Source organism: Mobula birostris, chromosome 1 (genome assembly GCF_030028105.1).
Source record: "Mobula birostris isolate sMobBir1 chromosome 1, sMobBir1.hap1, whole genome shotgun sequence".
NCBI lineage: Eukaryota > Metazoa > Chordata > Chondrichthyes > Myliobatiformes > Myliobatidae > Mobula > Mobula birostris.
Window position 1 is genome coordinate 220,867,609 of NC_092370.1, and position 16,923 is coordinate 220,884,531.

Here is a 16,923-nt window from a genome sequence, read left to right on the forward strand (position 1 = left end):
TGGAGCTGAGTAATTCGACAGCAGAGTTGGTGGAGGAGGTCTTTGGTGATACCTGAGGAGGCAGGGCGATTTCTTGACAGAAAGGCATCATCGTTCTGTTGGTGGGTATTCACATGGAGTAGAGCATTGACAAGAAGATGAGGGGAACTAGTGACCCATTCCTGCTCCTGGTACTAAAATTTCACTTAGAGGGACATTATGTCCCATCACCAACTTCAGGAATACTTATAGAACATACAACACTACAGCACAGTTTCAGCCCTTTGGCCCACGATGTTGTGCTGACATTTTAACCTACTCCAAAAGCAATCTAATTCTTCCCTTCCACATAGCCTCTCTTTCTTTCACCCACATGCCTATCTGAGTCTCTTAAATCTCACAAATGTATCTGCCTCCATCACCACCCCGACAGTGTGTTCTAAGCACCCACCACTCTGTGTAAAAAGAAACTTACTTTTAACATCCACCACCCCCCATACATTCCTTCTGCTACTTTAAAATTACGCCGCCTCGTATCAGCCATTTCCGTCCTGGGAAAAGTTCTCTGACTGTCCACTTGATCTATGCCTCTTATCATGTTGTACATCAAGCTATGTCTCATCCTCCTTTGTTCCAAAGAGAAAAGCCCAAGCTTAATCCAGGCTGCATTCTGGTGAATCTTCTCTGCGCCCTCTCCAAAGCTTCCATATCCTTCCAAAATAAGGTGACCAGAACTGAACGCAATATTGCAAGTGTAGTCTCACCAGGATTTTATAGAGTTGCAGCATTATCTCACGGCTCTTGAACTCAATCCCCTGACTAACGAAGGGGCCAACACACCTCACACCTTCTTCACCACCCTATCAATTTCCTCAGCAACTTTGTGGGATTGATGGAGGTGGACCCCAAGATCCCGCTTCTGTTCCTCCATGCTAAGAATCCTGTCACTAACTCTGTATTCTGCTTTCAAATTCAACTTTCAAAAATGAATAATTTCACACTTTTCTGGATTGAACTCCATCTGCCACATATTAGCCCAGGTCTGCATCCTGTCAATGCTCCACTGCAACCTCCATCAACCTTTTACCCGATCCACAACACCACCAACCATCACGTCAACTGCACACCTACGAACCCACTCTTCCATTTCCTCATCCAAATCACAAAGAGCAGGAGCACAGAACAGATACCTGCAGAATACCACTGGTCATTGACCTCCAGGCACATAATGCTCCATCGACAACCAAACCCCATTAGCAAGCCAATTCTGAATCCACACTGCCGTGTTTCCCTGAATCCCATGTCTCCAAACATTTTTAATAAGCATACCATGGGGAACGCTTATCAAATGCCTCCCTCCCTCACTCTGTCCCCACATTCTTTCTCCCTCCCTCTGTTCACACCCTCTCTCTCTCCCCTCCCTCCACTAACACTCTCTCACTCCTTCCCTCCACTCACCCTCTCCTTCTCAGCTCACACTCTTTCCCTCTCTCTACTTACCCTCTCTTCCTCCGCTCACCCTCTTTCCCACTCGCTCACACTCACCCTCCCTCCATCCTTCTGCTCACTCTCTCCATCCCTCCGCTCACCCTCTCATTCCTCCCTCTGCTCACCCTCTCTCACTCCTCCCGCCGCTCACTCTCCCTCCATCCTTCTGCTCACTCTCCCTCCCTCCGCTCACACACTCTCACTCACTCTCCCTCCTTCCGCTCACTCTCCATCCCTCCGTTCACCATCTCTCATTCCTTCCTCCACTCACTCTCTCTCCATCCCTCTGCTCACTCTCTCTCCATCCCTCCACTCACTCTCTCCATCTCTCTGTTCACCTCTCACTCCTCCCACCGCTCACTCTCTCCATCCCTCCGCTCACCCTCTCACTCCTCCCTCTGCTCACCCTCTCTCACTCCTCCCGCCGCTCACTCTCTCTCCATCCCTCCGCTCACCCTCTCTCACTCCTTCCTCCGCTCACTCTCTCCATCCCTCCGCTCACCTTCTCACCCCTCCCTCCGTTCACCCTCTGTCACTCCTCCCGCCGCTCACTCTCTCTCCATCCTTCCCCTCACTCTCTCTCCATCCCTCCACTCACCCTCTCTCACTCCATCTCTCCGCTCACTCTCTCTCCATCCCTCCCCTCACTCTCTCTCCATCCCTCCGCTCTCTATCCCTCCACTCTCTCTCTCCATCCCTCTGCTCACTTTCTCTCCATCTCTGCTCACTCTCTCTTTATCTCTTCACTCACTCTCTCCATCCCTCCGCTCACCCTCTCTTATCTCTTCACTCACTCTCTCCATCCCTCCGCTCACTCTCTCCATCCCTCCGCTCACTCTCCATCCCTCCGCTCACTCTCTCTCCATCCCTCCGCTCACCCTCTCCATCCCTCCGCTCACTCTCTCTCCATCTCTTCACTCACTCTCTCCATCCCTCCACTCACTCTCTCTCCAACCCTCCGCTCACACTCTCTCACTCCTCCGCTCACACTCTCTCACTCCTCCGCTCACTCTCTCTCCATCCCTCCACTCACTCTCTCCATCCCTCCGCTCACTCTCTCCATCCCTCCGCTCACCATCTCTTCACTCACTCTCTCTCCATCCCTCCGCTCACTCTCTCTCCATCCCTCCGTTCTCTCTCTCCATCCCTCCACTCACTCTCACTCCATCCCTCCACTCACTCTCACTCCATCCCTCCGCTCACACTCTCTCACTCCTCCGCTCACTCTCTCTCCATCCCTCCGTTCTCTCTCTCCATCCCTCCACTCACTCTCTCTCCATCCCTCCACTCACTCTCTCTCCATCCCTCCGCTCACTCTCACTCCATCCCTCCACTCACACTCTCTCACTCCTCCGCTCACTCTCTCTCCCTACCTCCCTTGCTCAGGTGACCAGCAGAGACAGCCGAGGTGATGGGTTCTTTGCCGAGACAGGAGTCTGGAAACTAGTTGGAGAGCTGGGCACAGTGGGCATTGGTCAGTGAGTTAATGTGTGCAGGGATATGTGGTGACAAGTGTGAGAGGGTAGGCGAGTGCCTGACCAGTGTACAGCACACTCAGTAATGGAAAACGCATTCTAGAAAATGGTAAAAATCAACTGCTCATCTGCGGTAAATGCTGTCATTTATACCATGATATCTGCCAGAGAATCAGTTGATACTGACACAAAAAAACAGTCTGACAGATTTGACCAGTAAATAATCCTCCACACCGTTATGTCACACACTCCCGGGATCAAATACAGAGTGAAGCTCCCGCCACACTGTTCCATCACACACTCTCAGGTTCGTAGAGTTATAGAAAACTACAGCACAGAACCAGGCCCTTTGGCCCATCTAGTCTATGCTGAACCATTTAAAATGCTTACTCCCATCGACCTGCACCCGGGCCACAGCCCTCCATACCCCTACCATCCACGTACATATCCAAACTTCCCTTAAACGTCGAAATTGAGCACGCATGCAAAAATTGCTGGCAGTTCGTTCTACAAGTTCATACGCAGACTGAAGCTCCCTCTACAAAATCCTATCAAACATTCCTGGGGTCCGACAGAGTGAAGCCCCCTCCACACTCCCAGGGTCAGACACAGAGTCAAGCTCCCTCAACACCATCACAACAGACACTGTCAGGGTGGAAGGAGTCAGACAGAATAAAGCTTCTTCCACATCATCTCAGCATACACTCCTGGGTCAGATACAGAGGGAAATTCCCTTGACACTGTCCCAGCACGCATTCCCAGGGACAGGCACAGAGAGAAGCTCCCGTCACACCATCCCATCAGACCCTCCCAGGTCAGCCACAGAGTGAAGCTCCCTCTACACTCGCCCATCACACACTCCCAGGGTCAGTCAAAGAGTGAAGCCTCCTCCACACTGTCCCATCACACAGTCCCAGGATCGGACATAGAGTCAAGGCCCCTCTACACCATCCCATACACACTCACAGGGCCAAAGACAGAGTGAAGCTCCCTCGACATTGCCTCATCACACACTCCTGGGATAGGACACACGGTCAAGGTCCCTCTACACCATGCCATCTACACTCTCAGAGCAGACACAGAGTGAAGCTCTCTCGATACCATCCCATCCACACTCTCAGGGTCAGATACAGAGTGAAGCTCCCTCTATACCATCTCATCTGACACTTCCGGGATAGGGGTCAAAGGTTGAAACTCCTTCTGCACTGTCTCATCACACACTCCTGGGATTAGACACAGAGCAAAACTCCCTCAACACTCCCCAGTACACACTCCTGCTGTCAGACACAGAGTCAAGCTCCCTCTACACACTGTCCCTTTTAACCTTTCCCTGCTTCGATCTGTGGCTCCCAGCTGGTTAAGAATACCACTATCATCCTGGTGCCAATGAAAATTGTTAATATATCTCAACACCTACTTGCCAGTGGCTCTGACATTTATCATTGTGAAGTGCTTCAAGAGACTGGTCATGGCATGATCAACTCCAGCTTTCTAGATAATCTTGACCCACTGCAATTCTACTGCTGAAACAGATCTAAGCAGACATCCTCTCACTGGTCCTGCACTCATCCTGTAAAGACAGTTATGTTAGACAATTGTTTGTTAACTACATCTCCATCTTTACTACTCTAATTTCAAGCAAACTTGTCACCAACTCCAGACCCTGGGAGTTTCCCTTGACTTTCTGAACAACAGACTGCAATCAGCAAGTAATTGCCACAATTATTCTAAACTCTGGTGCTCCACAAGGTTGCGCCCTAAGCCTCTACTCCTTGTACATTCATGGCCAGGTTCTGCTTAACAGCACCTACGTTTGCAGATGATACCATGTAGTGGGCCGCATTGCAAATAAGAAAACAGAACCATGATGTTGTGCCAAACTTTTAACCCTACCCCATGATCAATCTAACCTTTCCACCCTACAGTTCCCATAACCCTCCATTTTACTTTCATCCATGTGCCTATCTAATACATAACAATGAGTTGGAGTACAAGAACAAGATAGAGAGCCTAGTGACATGGTGTCATGACAACAATCTTTCCCTCAGCATCAGCAAAATAGGAGAGCCATTCTTTGATTTCAGAAAGGGGTGGTGCACATGCATGTCTACAGCAATGGTGTTGAGGCTGAGAAGATTGAGAGCTTCAAGTTCCTAGGAGTGAATATAACCAGTAGTCGGTCCTGGTCCAATCATATAGATACCATGGCCAAGAAATCTCATTAACACCTCTACTTCCTTAGGCGGCAAAAGGAATTTGGCTTGTACCCACTGGCCCTTACAACTTTTATCAATGTACCATAGAAAGCATTCCATCCAGATGCATGACAGCTTGGTTCGGCAACTGCTCTGCACATGACCACAAGAAACTGCAGTGAGCTGTGGACACGGTTCAGCACACCTGTGAAACCCTCTAAGACTGGTTGTACATCTCACTACCTCAGTAAAGCAGACAGCATAATCCTAGACCTGGACTGTTCTTCCTCCTCCTCCCCTCAGGCCTAAAAGCATGTACCACCAGCCTCAAGGACTGCTGCATTCACCAGCAACTTTTATGTGTGTTGCTCAAGGACAGCGTCTGGTTCTCTAGTACAATAAGATAGATTCTGGACCTCATTATCTAAATTATGATTTTGCAACTTGTTGTCTACCTGCACTACATCTTTTCTATAGCTATTATACTTTATTCTGCATTCCATTATTGTTTTACCTTGTACAACCTCAATGCATTGTGTAATGATTTGTATGAACAGTATGAAATCCAAGCAACACACGCAAAGTGCTGAGGAACTCGGATGGAAAAGAGTACAGTCGACGTTTCAGGCCAAGACCCTTCGTCAGGTCTTGGATCCTGATTTCCAGCATCTGTAGATTTTCTATTGTTTGAGTATGAAAGGCAATCTTTTCACTGTACCTTAGGACATATGATAATGAACTAATTCCAATTCTCTTCACACTTTTCCAGGGTCAGACACAGACTGAAGGTTTCTGCACTGTCTCATCACACACTCCTGGATAGACAGAGTGAAGCTCCCTTCACACTATCTCATCACACACTCCAGTGGTCAGACACAGACCACTGTCTCATTACACACTTCTGAGAAAAGACACAGAATGAAGCTCCCTCTACACTGTCCCATTGCACTCCTGGGGATAGGCATAGAGCGAAGCTCCTTCTACACCATCTATCACACACTCTCAGGGTAAGACACAGAGTGAAACTCCCTCCACGTTGTTTCATAGTACACTCCCAGGCTCAGACATAGACTGAAGGTTCCCACACTGTCTTATCATACACTCCTGGGATCACACAGAGTGAAACTCCCTCCACACTATCCTATCACACACTCCCAGGGTCAGACACAAAGTGAAGTTCCGTCTACACTGTCCCATCATACACTCCCAGGGTCAAGCACAGAGTGAAGTTCCCTCTGCATTGCCCCATCACACACTTCTGGAATCAGACACAGACTGAAGGTTTCCATACTGTCTCATCACACACTCCCGGGGTCAAACACAGAGTGAAGTTCTGTCTACACTGTCCCATCACACACTCCCGGGATTTGACACAGAGTGAGGGTTTCCACACTGTGTCAGCTGCTGGGCTGCTAGCATTCTCTGATGAATGGACCTTTCTCAAACCCGGCAGCAACAGGTTGCAGCTGCATCCTGGCCGGTATCGAGTGCCTGATCTCATCAAACCCCTTCATCACGGAAACTAAGCACTTCAGTGCCACCCTCAACACAGAAGACAGATGGCTTGCATTAGGCGCCAGCTATTTTACATTAGGTTGCAAATTCTAATCTCATTTCGAGCCACTTTATGAAAAGCTCTTTTTTATTCGACACATGATTGTGCAAAATATTCAGTCACAGTCCCAGCCTAACAGCTAAGAATGAGAGGGCAAGCACAGCGGCTTAAACAAAGGCAAAAATTCCATTTCACAATCAATTGATGATATACAGCAGAACCTCATCAGTAAACAGGCGGCAGAGTGAAGTGTGCTCTTGATCCTAATGTGTTACTTAGAGGATACATTCAGCTCTTATAACTTATTTTGCCCTTTGGATTCAGACAGAAAATTGAACAATTACCATGGTGGGGGAGGTATGTGGCCGTACAGTTTATTCTGTGGTTGTTGATGAGGATATCCTAGTTCAGTGTTGACCCAGCACCACTCCACCCCACCCCAACCCCCCCACCCGATCCACAACACCTCCACACTCACCTCCATCATCATCTGAGTCCTCAGGGCTCTGGGGCCTCAGTCGGTTGCTGGAGAGGACAAACTAGGATTAGGATCATACATATAGTCCGGAATGGTGCCCGGGCACAGTTTGAATGAACCCTTTCACGGAAAAGTTAATTAAAGCCGTGTGCAGCAAGCAACCACCAAACCAACACCCCTTCCCTTCTCGACAAACCTTCTCCACCCAGTGCACATCACTAGTGTACAAAACAGTACAGGTTCACATTCACAGTGTACACATCTCACCTGTCACAGCATTACACACGAACACCCGGCATCTCGCTCTCACACACAACATTAAGAACATCATCACAGCACGGTATTTGATGTTGTGCCAACATTATAACCTATTTTAAGATCAATCTAACCCTTCCCTCCTACATAGCCCTCCATTTTTCTATCAACCGTGTGTCTATTGAAGAGTTTCTTAAATGTCCCTAATGCATCTACCTCTACCACCACCCCTGGCAGCAAGTTTCACGTACCCACCACTCTCTTTGGGAAGGGCTACCCCAAACATCCTCATTATACTTCCCTCCAGTCTTCCTAAAATCATGCCCCCTTGTATTAGTCATTTCAGTGCTGGGAAAAAGTATCTGGCGATTCACTTGATCAATGTCTCTTTATCATCTTATGCACTTCTATTAAGTCATCTCTCAACTTCCTTCGCTCCAAAGAGAAAAGCCCTAGTTCATTAACCTATCTTGATAAGACATGCCCTCTAGTCCAGGCAGCATCCTGGTAAATCCCCGTAACACCCTCTCTAAAGCTTTCACACTCACACCTGGCATCTCACACCCACCCCCCCATCTCACACACACACACACACACACACACACACACAAATCCCCTCACTTGGCAAGAGGATTGGCAGCTGGAGGAGGAGGGGACAGAGGGTGGTGAGGAGAAGGTTGGGGGAAAGACAGAAGGAAAAGCAGGTGGTTGAGGGTGATGGAGATATGGGGGAGTGGGGGAAGGGGATAACAGCACAGGGTGAGAAGGGGTGGTGAACGAGGAGGGTGGTGGGAATAGGGAATGATGGTATTCAGATGCTCAAGGTGAGGGCTGGGGGGTGTCATGGACAGCCACAGTCAATCGGAAGTAACACCCATCCTGACTTCCACTTGCCGCCCTCTGGAAGATTAGAGGAAGGGGGCCCCACAGCGTGTTTGGGCAGGGTTTCATAAGGTACTTACTCCTCGAGTTCATCCGACACCTTTCGACCAGATCTGAAAATAAAAGAGTGAGCGCAGTCACATCAGCACTCAATAACATTGAGATTTTACCCAGTCAAGTTGTTACAACCCAAAGAAACACATGGCATCACTGTCACAGCTGTTTGTGATGGAATGGTGTGGAGGGAACCTCACTGTGTCTATCCCAGACAGTGTGATGGTACAGTGTGGGGCGTGCAAGTGCATGATGGTACAGTGTGGCGGGAGTGTGTGACGGGTCAGAGGGAGAGAGAGTCAGGGCGAGGTGAGGGAGAGAGGGAGAGGGGAAGGGGCGGGGAGGGTGAGGGGGGAGAGGGAGGGGAAGGTGAGAGGTGGAGGGGAGAGGGAGAGGGGAAAGGAGAGTGAGTGGGAGAGGGGAGAGGGGAGAGAGGGGAGAGGGGAGAGGGGAGAGAGGAGAGAGGGGAGAGGGGAGAGAGGAGAGAGGGGAGAGGGGAGAGGGGAGAGAGGAGAGAGGAGAGAGGGGTGAGGGAAGAGAGGGGTGAGGGGAGAGAGGGGTGAGGGGAGAGAGGGGTGAGGGGAGAGAGGGGAGGGTGAGGGGAGGGGGAAGGGGAGGAGGGAGGGGGAAGGAATGGGGGATGGGGAAGCGATGGGGTATGGGGGATGGGGATGGGGTATGGGGAGGGGATAAGGGGAGGAGGAGGGGAGGGGTGAGGAGGGGAGGGGTGAGGAGAGAGAGGGTGAGCAGAGAGGGAGGGGAAGGAGGGGGAATGGGGGAAGGTGGGGAGGAGGTAAGGAAGGGGGAGGGAGGTGAGGAAGGGGAGAAATGGGGAGGGGGAGGGGAGGGGAAGGGAAGAGGGGAGGGGGAAGGGGAGGGGGAAGAGGGGGAGGGGGGGAAGGGGAGGGGGAGTGGGAGGGGAGGAGGGAGGGGAGGAGTGAGGGGGAAGGGATGGGGTATGGGGAGGGGATAAGGGGAGGAGGAGGGGAGGGGATAAGGGGGAGGAGGAGGGAAGGGGATAAGGGGGAGGAGGAGGGGAGGGGTGAGGGGAGAGGGAGGGCGGAGGGGAAGGAGGGGAGGAGGGGAAGGAGGGGAGGAGGGGGAATGAGGGAAGGTGGGGAGGAAGGAGGGGAGGAGGTGAGAAGGGGGAGGGAGGGGAGGAAGAGGGAGGGAGGGGAGGAAGGGGAGGGGAGAAAGGGGAGGGGAGAAAGGGGGAGGGGAGAAAGGGGGAGGGGAGAAAGGGGGAGGGGAGAAAGGGGGAGGGGAGAAAGGGGGAGGGGAGAAAGGGGGAGGGGAGAAAGGGGGAGGGGAGAGGGAGGAGCGAGGGATGGTGTGGAAGGAGTGGAGGGGGACTGTGAGGAGGGTGGGAGTGAGTAGTAGTGAGGTGGTGAGGGAGAGTTAGTAGATAGGGAAGAGTTAGCTCGATTGAAGGTGAGACTGGATCAGGATCTCTACCCCATCTCGGTGTGTTGCTGACAAACACCTTGTCTATTCAACCACAGGCTGGTGCTGAGGCAATGCCGCCCTCTGCTGTTAATGTCAGCGCTGGCAACTCTCCACAGCCGCACCCCACTCTTCACTGCTGCTGACTACTCTTCACAGCTGTTCCCTGCTCCCCAGTTGCTGGTAATGTGCTGGGGAGGCCAGCAGAGGGGCCCAACACATCAGATCCCTCTGGGACCAGAGGGCACAGCCTCAGAAAAACATAGAAACATAGAAAATAGGTGCAGGAGTAGGTCATTCGGCCCTTCGAGCCTGCACCGCCATTCAGTATGATCATGGCTGATCATCCAGCTCAGAACCCTGTACCAGCCTTCCCTCCAAACCCCCGATCCCTTTAACCACAAGGGCCATATCTAACTCCCTCTTAAATATAGCAAATGAACTGGCCTCAACTGTTTCCTGTGGCAGAGAATTCCACAGATTCACCACTCTCTGTGCGAAGAAGTTTTTCCTCATCTCGGTCCTAAAAGGCTTCCCCTTTATCCGTAAACTGTGAACCCCGTCCTGGACTTCCCCAACATCGGGAACAATCTTCCTGCATCTAGCCTGTCCAATTCCGTTAGGATTTTATACGTTTCAATAAGATCCCCCCTCAATCTTCTAAATTCCAGCGAGTATAAGCCTAGTCGATCCAGTCTTTCATCATATGAAAGTCCTGCCATCCCAGGAATTAATCTGGTGAACCTTCTTTGTACTCCCTCTATGGCAAGAATGTCTTTCCTCAGATTAGGGGACCAAAACTGCACACAATACTCCAGGTGTGGTCTCACCAAGGCCTTGTACAACTGCAGTAGTACCTCTCTGCTCCTGTACTCGATTCCTCTTGCTATGAATGCCAGCATACCATTCGCCTTTTTCACCGCCTGCTGTACCTACATGCCCACTTTCAATGACTGGTGTATAATGACACCCAGGTCTCGCTGCACCTCCCCTTTTCCTAATCGTCCACCATTCAGATAATAATCTGTTTTTCTGTGTTTGCCACCAAAGTGGATAACCTCACATTTATCCACATTAAATTGCATCTGCCATGAATTTGCCCACTCAACTAACCTATCCAAGTCACCCTGCATCCTCTTAGCATCCTCCTCACAGCTAACACTTCCACCCAGCTTCGTGTCATCTGCAAACTTGGAGATGCTGCATTTAATTCCCTCGTCTAAGTCATTAATATATATTGTAAACAACTGGCAACAAAAGAGCAACGTCACTTTAGAACAGGATGAGGAGGAATTTCTTTAACTAGAGAGCAGTAAATCTGTGGAATTTATTGCCACAGGAGGCCAAGGAGTTCAAGTCAATGGGTGTATTTAAGGTGGAAGTTAATAGGTCGTTGATTAGTCAGGGCATAATAGGTTACAGGGAGATAGGGTTGAGAGGGAAATGGATCAGCCATGGTGAAATGGTGCAGCAGACTTGATGGCTGAATGGCCTAACTCAGTTCCTATATCTTATGGTCCACACACCCAATAACCATGCCCAATTGCACCTGAAACTCCTGGGGCACTGAAGGAAGAGACGAGCAACTCAGTGACAGGGATCTACATAGTCCATTATAGGACAGTACAGGCTCTTTGGCCCCCAGTATTGTGCTGACCTTTAAACCTACTCTAAGATTGAGCTAAACCTTCCCTCCTACATTGCTCTCCATTTTACTTTCACCCAGCAGTCCAAATATGTACTGGCGGCAGTTCGCAACGTTCCCATGCTTCTGGTGCCAACATGGCATGCCTACAACTTACTCATCCTAACCTGCATGTCTTTGAGATACGAGAAGAAACCAGAGCACCCAGAGGAAGCCTGAGTAGTCATGGGGAGAGCATACAAGATCTTATAGGTCGCAGTGGGAATTGAACCCCGCTTGCTCATCACAGGTGCTGCAACAGAGTTACACTAACTGCGTCACTACTGTGCCATCGCTTCCTCTGCTGAGGGAAGTGGTTTCCTGCAATCTCCTCTATCTACAGCGCTCAATCTGATATACCTCACTCACGATCCCTTTCACCTCCTCCACCCCAGGGAGACACAGGGTGAAGGCATCTCAGCTGACTGCTGCAGACGGTCAGGCTGAATTGGGCGAGGTTGGCAGTGATTGCAAGCGTTCGGCACTCACTTGGAGAGGCGGGGGGTGTCATCTGCCCATCCTCCCTGTCGACGGGTGGGTTTGCTTGGGGGGCCCTGAAACAAAGGCAAATAAGTTAGATCATGCAAGTGCACGGCAACAAAAGCCAGTGGCACGGAGAGTGGAACCTGTAGAGAGGTAGCAGATATGTGCGATCAACTTCCCACAAAGAACAGCTAGACCCATTGTGCCATAACTTGCATGCCAGTGTCAGGAACATGGTGAGTACAGGGGTTGGGATGTTATGTTGAGGTTGTATAAGACATTGGTGAAGTCTAACCTGGAGTATTGTGTGCAATTCAGGTCACCTACCTACAGGAACAATATCAATATGACTGAAGGAGTATAGGGAAAACTTACAATGATGTTGCTGGGACTTGAGGACCAGAGTTATAGGAAAAGGTTGAACAGGTTAGGATTTTATTCCCTGGAGCGTAGGAGAACGAGGAGCGATTTGACAGAGGTTTACAAAATTATGAAGATTATAGATAGGGTAAACGCAGACAGCCTTTTTCCACTGAGGTTAGGTAAGACTAGAACTAGACGTAACAGAAAAGGTGAGATAAAATATTTAAGGGGAACATGAGGAAGAATCACTCAAAGGGTGGTACGAGTGTGAAATCAGAAGTTTTCGGATGACTCTGCCATAGTTGGATGCATCAGCAAGGGAGATGAGGTTGAGCACAGGGCTACTGTAGGAAACCTTGTCACATGGTGTGAGCAGAATTATCTGCAGCTTAATGTGAAAAAGACTAAGGAGCTGGTGGTAGACCTGAGGAGAGCTACGGTACCGGTGACCCCTGTTTCCATCCAGGGGTCAGTGTGGACATGGTGGAGGATTACAAATACCTGGGGATACGAATTGACAAAAAACTGGACTGGTCTATGACAATAAACTGGACTGGTCAAAGAAAACTGAGGCTGTCTACAAGAAGGGTCAGGGCCGTCTCTATTTCCTGAGGAGACTGAGGTCCTTTAACATCTGCCGGAAGATGCTGAGGATGTTCTACGAGTCTGTGGTGGCCAGTGCTATCATGTTTGCTGTTGTGTGCTGGGGCAGCAGGCTGAGGGTAGCAGACACCAACAGAATCAACAAACTCATTCGTAAGGCCAGTGATGTTGTGGGGACGGAACTGGACTCTCTCACGGTGGTGTCTGAAAAGAGGATGCTGTCTAAGTTGCATGCCATCTTGGTCAATGTCTCCCATCCACTACATAATGTGCTGGGTGAGCACAGGAATACATTCAGCCAGAGACTCATTCCTCCGAAATGCATCACAGAGCGTCATAGGAAGTCATTCCTGCCTGTGGCCATCAAACTTTACAACTCCTCCATTGGAGGGTCAGACACCCTGAGCCGATAGGCTGGTCCTGGACTTATTTCATAATTTACTGGCATAATTTACATGTTACTATTTAACTATTTATGGTGCTATTACTATTTATTATTTATGGTGCAATTGTAACGAAAACCAATTTCCTCCGGGATCAATAAGGTATGACTATGACTATGACTAAATAACCTTCAAGCAGAAGTGGTGGGTGCGGATTTGATTGCAACATTTAAGAGAAGTTTGGATAGGAGAGGTATGGAGGGCTAGGGTCAGGTGTGGGGTCATGGGACTAGGTAGAGTTACAGTTCAGGACAGACTAGATAGGCCAAAGGGCCTGTTTCTGAGCAGTGGTGCTCTTTGGTCCAAGTGTGAGAAACAGTGAGGCAGTGATGATATGGGGCTGCTTTGTGTTCAAAATACACAGAATTAAATGAACAGATAAGATTAATTAAATTAAATCAAAGACAAAGTCAAAGTTAAGTTTATAATCATGGGCACAAGTACACATGTGCACAGATATTGGTTTATTAATGTCACATGTACCAAGATTCAGTGAAAAGCTTGTCTTGAATACTGTCCATAAAGATCAAATCATTGTACAGCAATGAAAAACTCACTTGCATCAGCATTGCAGGTACATACCAGCAGAAACGCAGCATTCACAAAAAACGAATTTAGCAATTTTTACAAGGAAGAATGTAATTAGAACAGAAAAAACAAAGTTCATTTTAATGGTCATTGTGTTGCTAAACAATAGTGATTAGGGTTATGTGAATTGATTTAAGATCCAAATGTTGAAGTAGCTGTTGGTGAACCTGGTGGTGTGGGACTTCAGCCTTCTTACCTCCTGCCCGATGGTGGCTGTGAAAAGATAGCATGGCCTGGGTTATGGAGATCTTTGAGGAAAGATGTTTCCTCCTTGAGGCAGCGCTTCCTGTAGATGCTACTGATGGTGGGGAGGGATGTGTCCATGATATACTGGGTTGGGTCAACTCTACAATTTCTTATATTCCTGTGTATTTGAATTGTACCAGACCATGATGCAACCGGTCAGCATACTTTCAACAGTACATCTGTAGAAGCTTGTCCGAGTGTTCAGTGACAAGCATACTTCCAAGAAAGTAAAAAAAAACTGGCACGCTTTCCTTATGTGCTGGGCCCAGGACAGGTCATCCGATACGCCAATGCTCAGGAATTTAAAGTTACTGACTCACTCCATCACCGATTCCCCAGTGTGGAGGGGTGCATGGAAGGGGAGAGAAGAGAGAATGGTACCTTTTGAGTAAGATGGTTGCTTTACCAAAGCAGTAGGAAATGTAGACTTGGAGGAGAGGCTGCGACAACAACTCTCTGCAGTCTTTTGTGATCTCAGGCAGAGTAGTTGCCATACTAAGCCATGATGCATTTGGATAGGATGCTTTCTTCAGTGCATCAATAAAAATTGGAGAGGTTCAAAGGGGACATGTTGAATTTCTTTAACAAAGAGGAGCATTTGTGAGCTTTTTTGGTGGCTGTGGTGTCAATGTCTTTGGACCGGAACTGGCTGTTGGTAAAATCTCAGATGGCAATGAGCAGGCATACAGCAGTGAAATAGAGCAGCTGGCTGAGTGGTGTCACAACTTCACACTCAATAACAGTAGGACCGAAGAATTGATTGTGGACTTCAGGGAAAGTCAGGAGAACGCACACCAGTCCTCATCGAGGAGTCAGTGATGGAAAGAGTGAGCAGCTTCAAGATCCTAGGTGTCAACACCTCACAGAGGATCAATCCCAGACCCAACACATTGATGCTGTCATGAAGAAGGCATGTCAGTGGCTTCATTACTACATTAGGAGTCTGAGGAGATTTAGTATGTCACCAGAACCCTTGCACATTTCTGTAAAGGTACAGTGACTGTATATAGCTACAGTTGGTGTACAACTGTTCCCCCCCATTACAAGCGGTGTGGGACAGTCCCACAAGTAGTCAGTGGGCAGCCATCCTACAATTACAGTCAGAGTGACACAGTCACCCCTGCTGGTGTCAGTGTGGTGCTGGCCTACAATTACAGACAGTGGGACTGTTCCCCATTATAGTCAACATGGGGCTGTCCTACAGTTCATCGGTCTGGGGCCATCACTCCCAGTTGCAGGCAACCTGAGGCTGTTACCCTAGTTATAAGTGGTGTGGGACTGCCCCACAGCTACAGATGTGCTGCTGTCCTTCCCCCCCCCCCCACCGAGTTGTAGCCAGTATGGGGCTGTTCCCCCCTCACTACAGTTGGCAAATTTTGTCCTACTTTTACAGTGCGCATGAAATCCTTACTCCATGGGTCATTGCTTTCAGTTGACACAGGAGTAAATAAACGAAGAAAGGATTGAATACTTTGTATTCGCAGAAGGACTCTCTCAATTCAATAAACTCTTTGATATTCTTCTTAATTTTCAAAAATAAACTGCTTAGGAATGCTGAGAAGTCATGTTGCCTAAAATAAGGGATGACTAATGAAGTGTGGGAAAAAGGCTGAAGGGAGGACGAGGACATATTCTCTTCCCGGGAATCTGGGACCTGGCACAGAGACAGCTACAGTTCTCCCATCCTGTCCAAGTCCGCCGTAGACTCCCTGCCTCCACTACACTAATTGCCCTCCTACTGTCTTGGTATCATCAGCAAACTTGGCCACAATGCCCCAGTTCCTTCATTCAGATCATTAATGTATAAAGTGAAAAGTTGCAGTCCCATCATTGACCCCTAAGGAACATCACTCGTCACTGGTAACAATTTGAAAAGGACTCCTTTACTGTCAGTCTCTGACCTTTGTCAGCCAGCCAATCATGTATCTATGCTGGTATCCTCCCTCCTACACCATGGGTTCTTAATTTGTTTAGCAGCCTTGTTTGCACCACCTTGGCAAAGGTCTTCTGAAAATCCACTACTGTACTCTCGTTTGTTACGACCTTGCACCTTGTCGTCCACCTGCACTGCATTTTCTCTGGAACTGTTATACTTTATTCTACATTCTGTTATTGCTTTATCTGGTTCTACCTCAGTGCACTGTGTAATGATCTGATCTATATGAGTAGATTGCAAGACAGGCTTTTCACTTAACCTTGGTACATGTGAGATTAATAAACCAATTCCAATGACAAGAACGTTATCAGGACTGGAGGCTCGAGTTACAAGTCAAGACTGGATAGGCTGGGGCTGCTTCCCATGGAGCACAGGAGGCTGAGGGGGATGACCTTATCAAGGTTTATAAAATCATGAGTGACATGGCTAAGGACACAGACAAAATTTTCCCCAGGGTTGGAGAGTCTGAACCTAGACATACAGCTTTAAGATGAGGGGAAAGATTTACAGAGGTTGGTGGTGTGGGGAATGAGCTGCCTGATGAAGTGGTTGAAGCAGGTACAATTACAATGTACCATGGACAGGTATATGGATGAGAAAGTTTTAGAAGGATATGGGTCAGATGTAGGCAAATGGGACAAGCACAGATCAGCAACCTGGTCTGCAGAGATACATTGGGCCGAAGGGCCTGTTTTTGTGCTGTATATTTTCTATAACTCCCTTTCAATGACAGATGTAAAAGATAGCACAGCAGTATTTGTGAGCGCAGCCCT

At 48.9% G+C, this 16,923-nt stretch overlaps 1 protein-coding gene across 1 annotated transcript in view; it reads right to left on the reverse strand.

Annotated features, from left to right (window-relative positions):
* Window positions 1-16,923, reverse strand: part of ift43 (intraflagellar transport 43 homolog (Chlamydomonas)) — a 34,304-nt gene that overhangs the window by 6,678 nt on the left and 10,703 nt on the right. The window contains exons 3-5 of the mRNA XM_072239165.1: window positions 11,978-12,042; window positions 8,388-8,420; window positions 7,171-7,217 (exon numbers count right to left, since the gene is read on the reverse strand). Of these exons, the coding sequence (XP_072095266.1) occupies window positions 7,171-7,217; window positions 8,388-8,420; window positions 11,978-12,042 (145 nt within the window). The remainder of the gene's footprint in view (window positions 1-7,170; window positions 7,218-8,387; window positions 8,421-11,977; window positions 12,043-16,923) is intronic.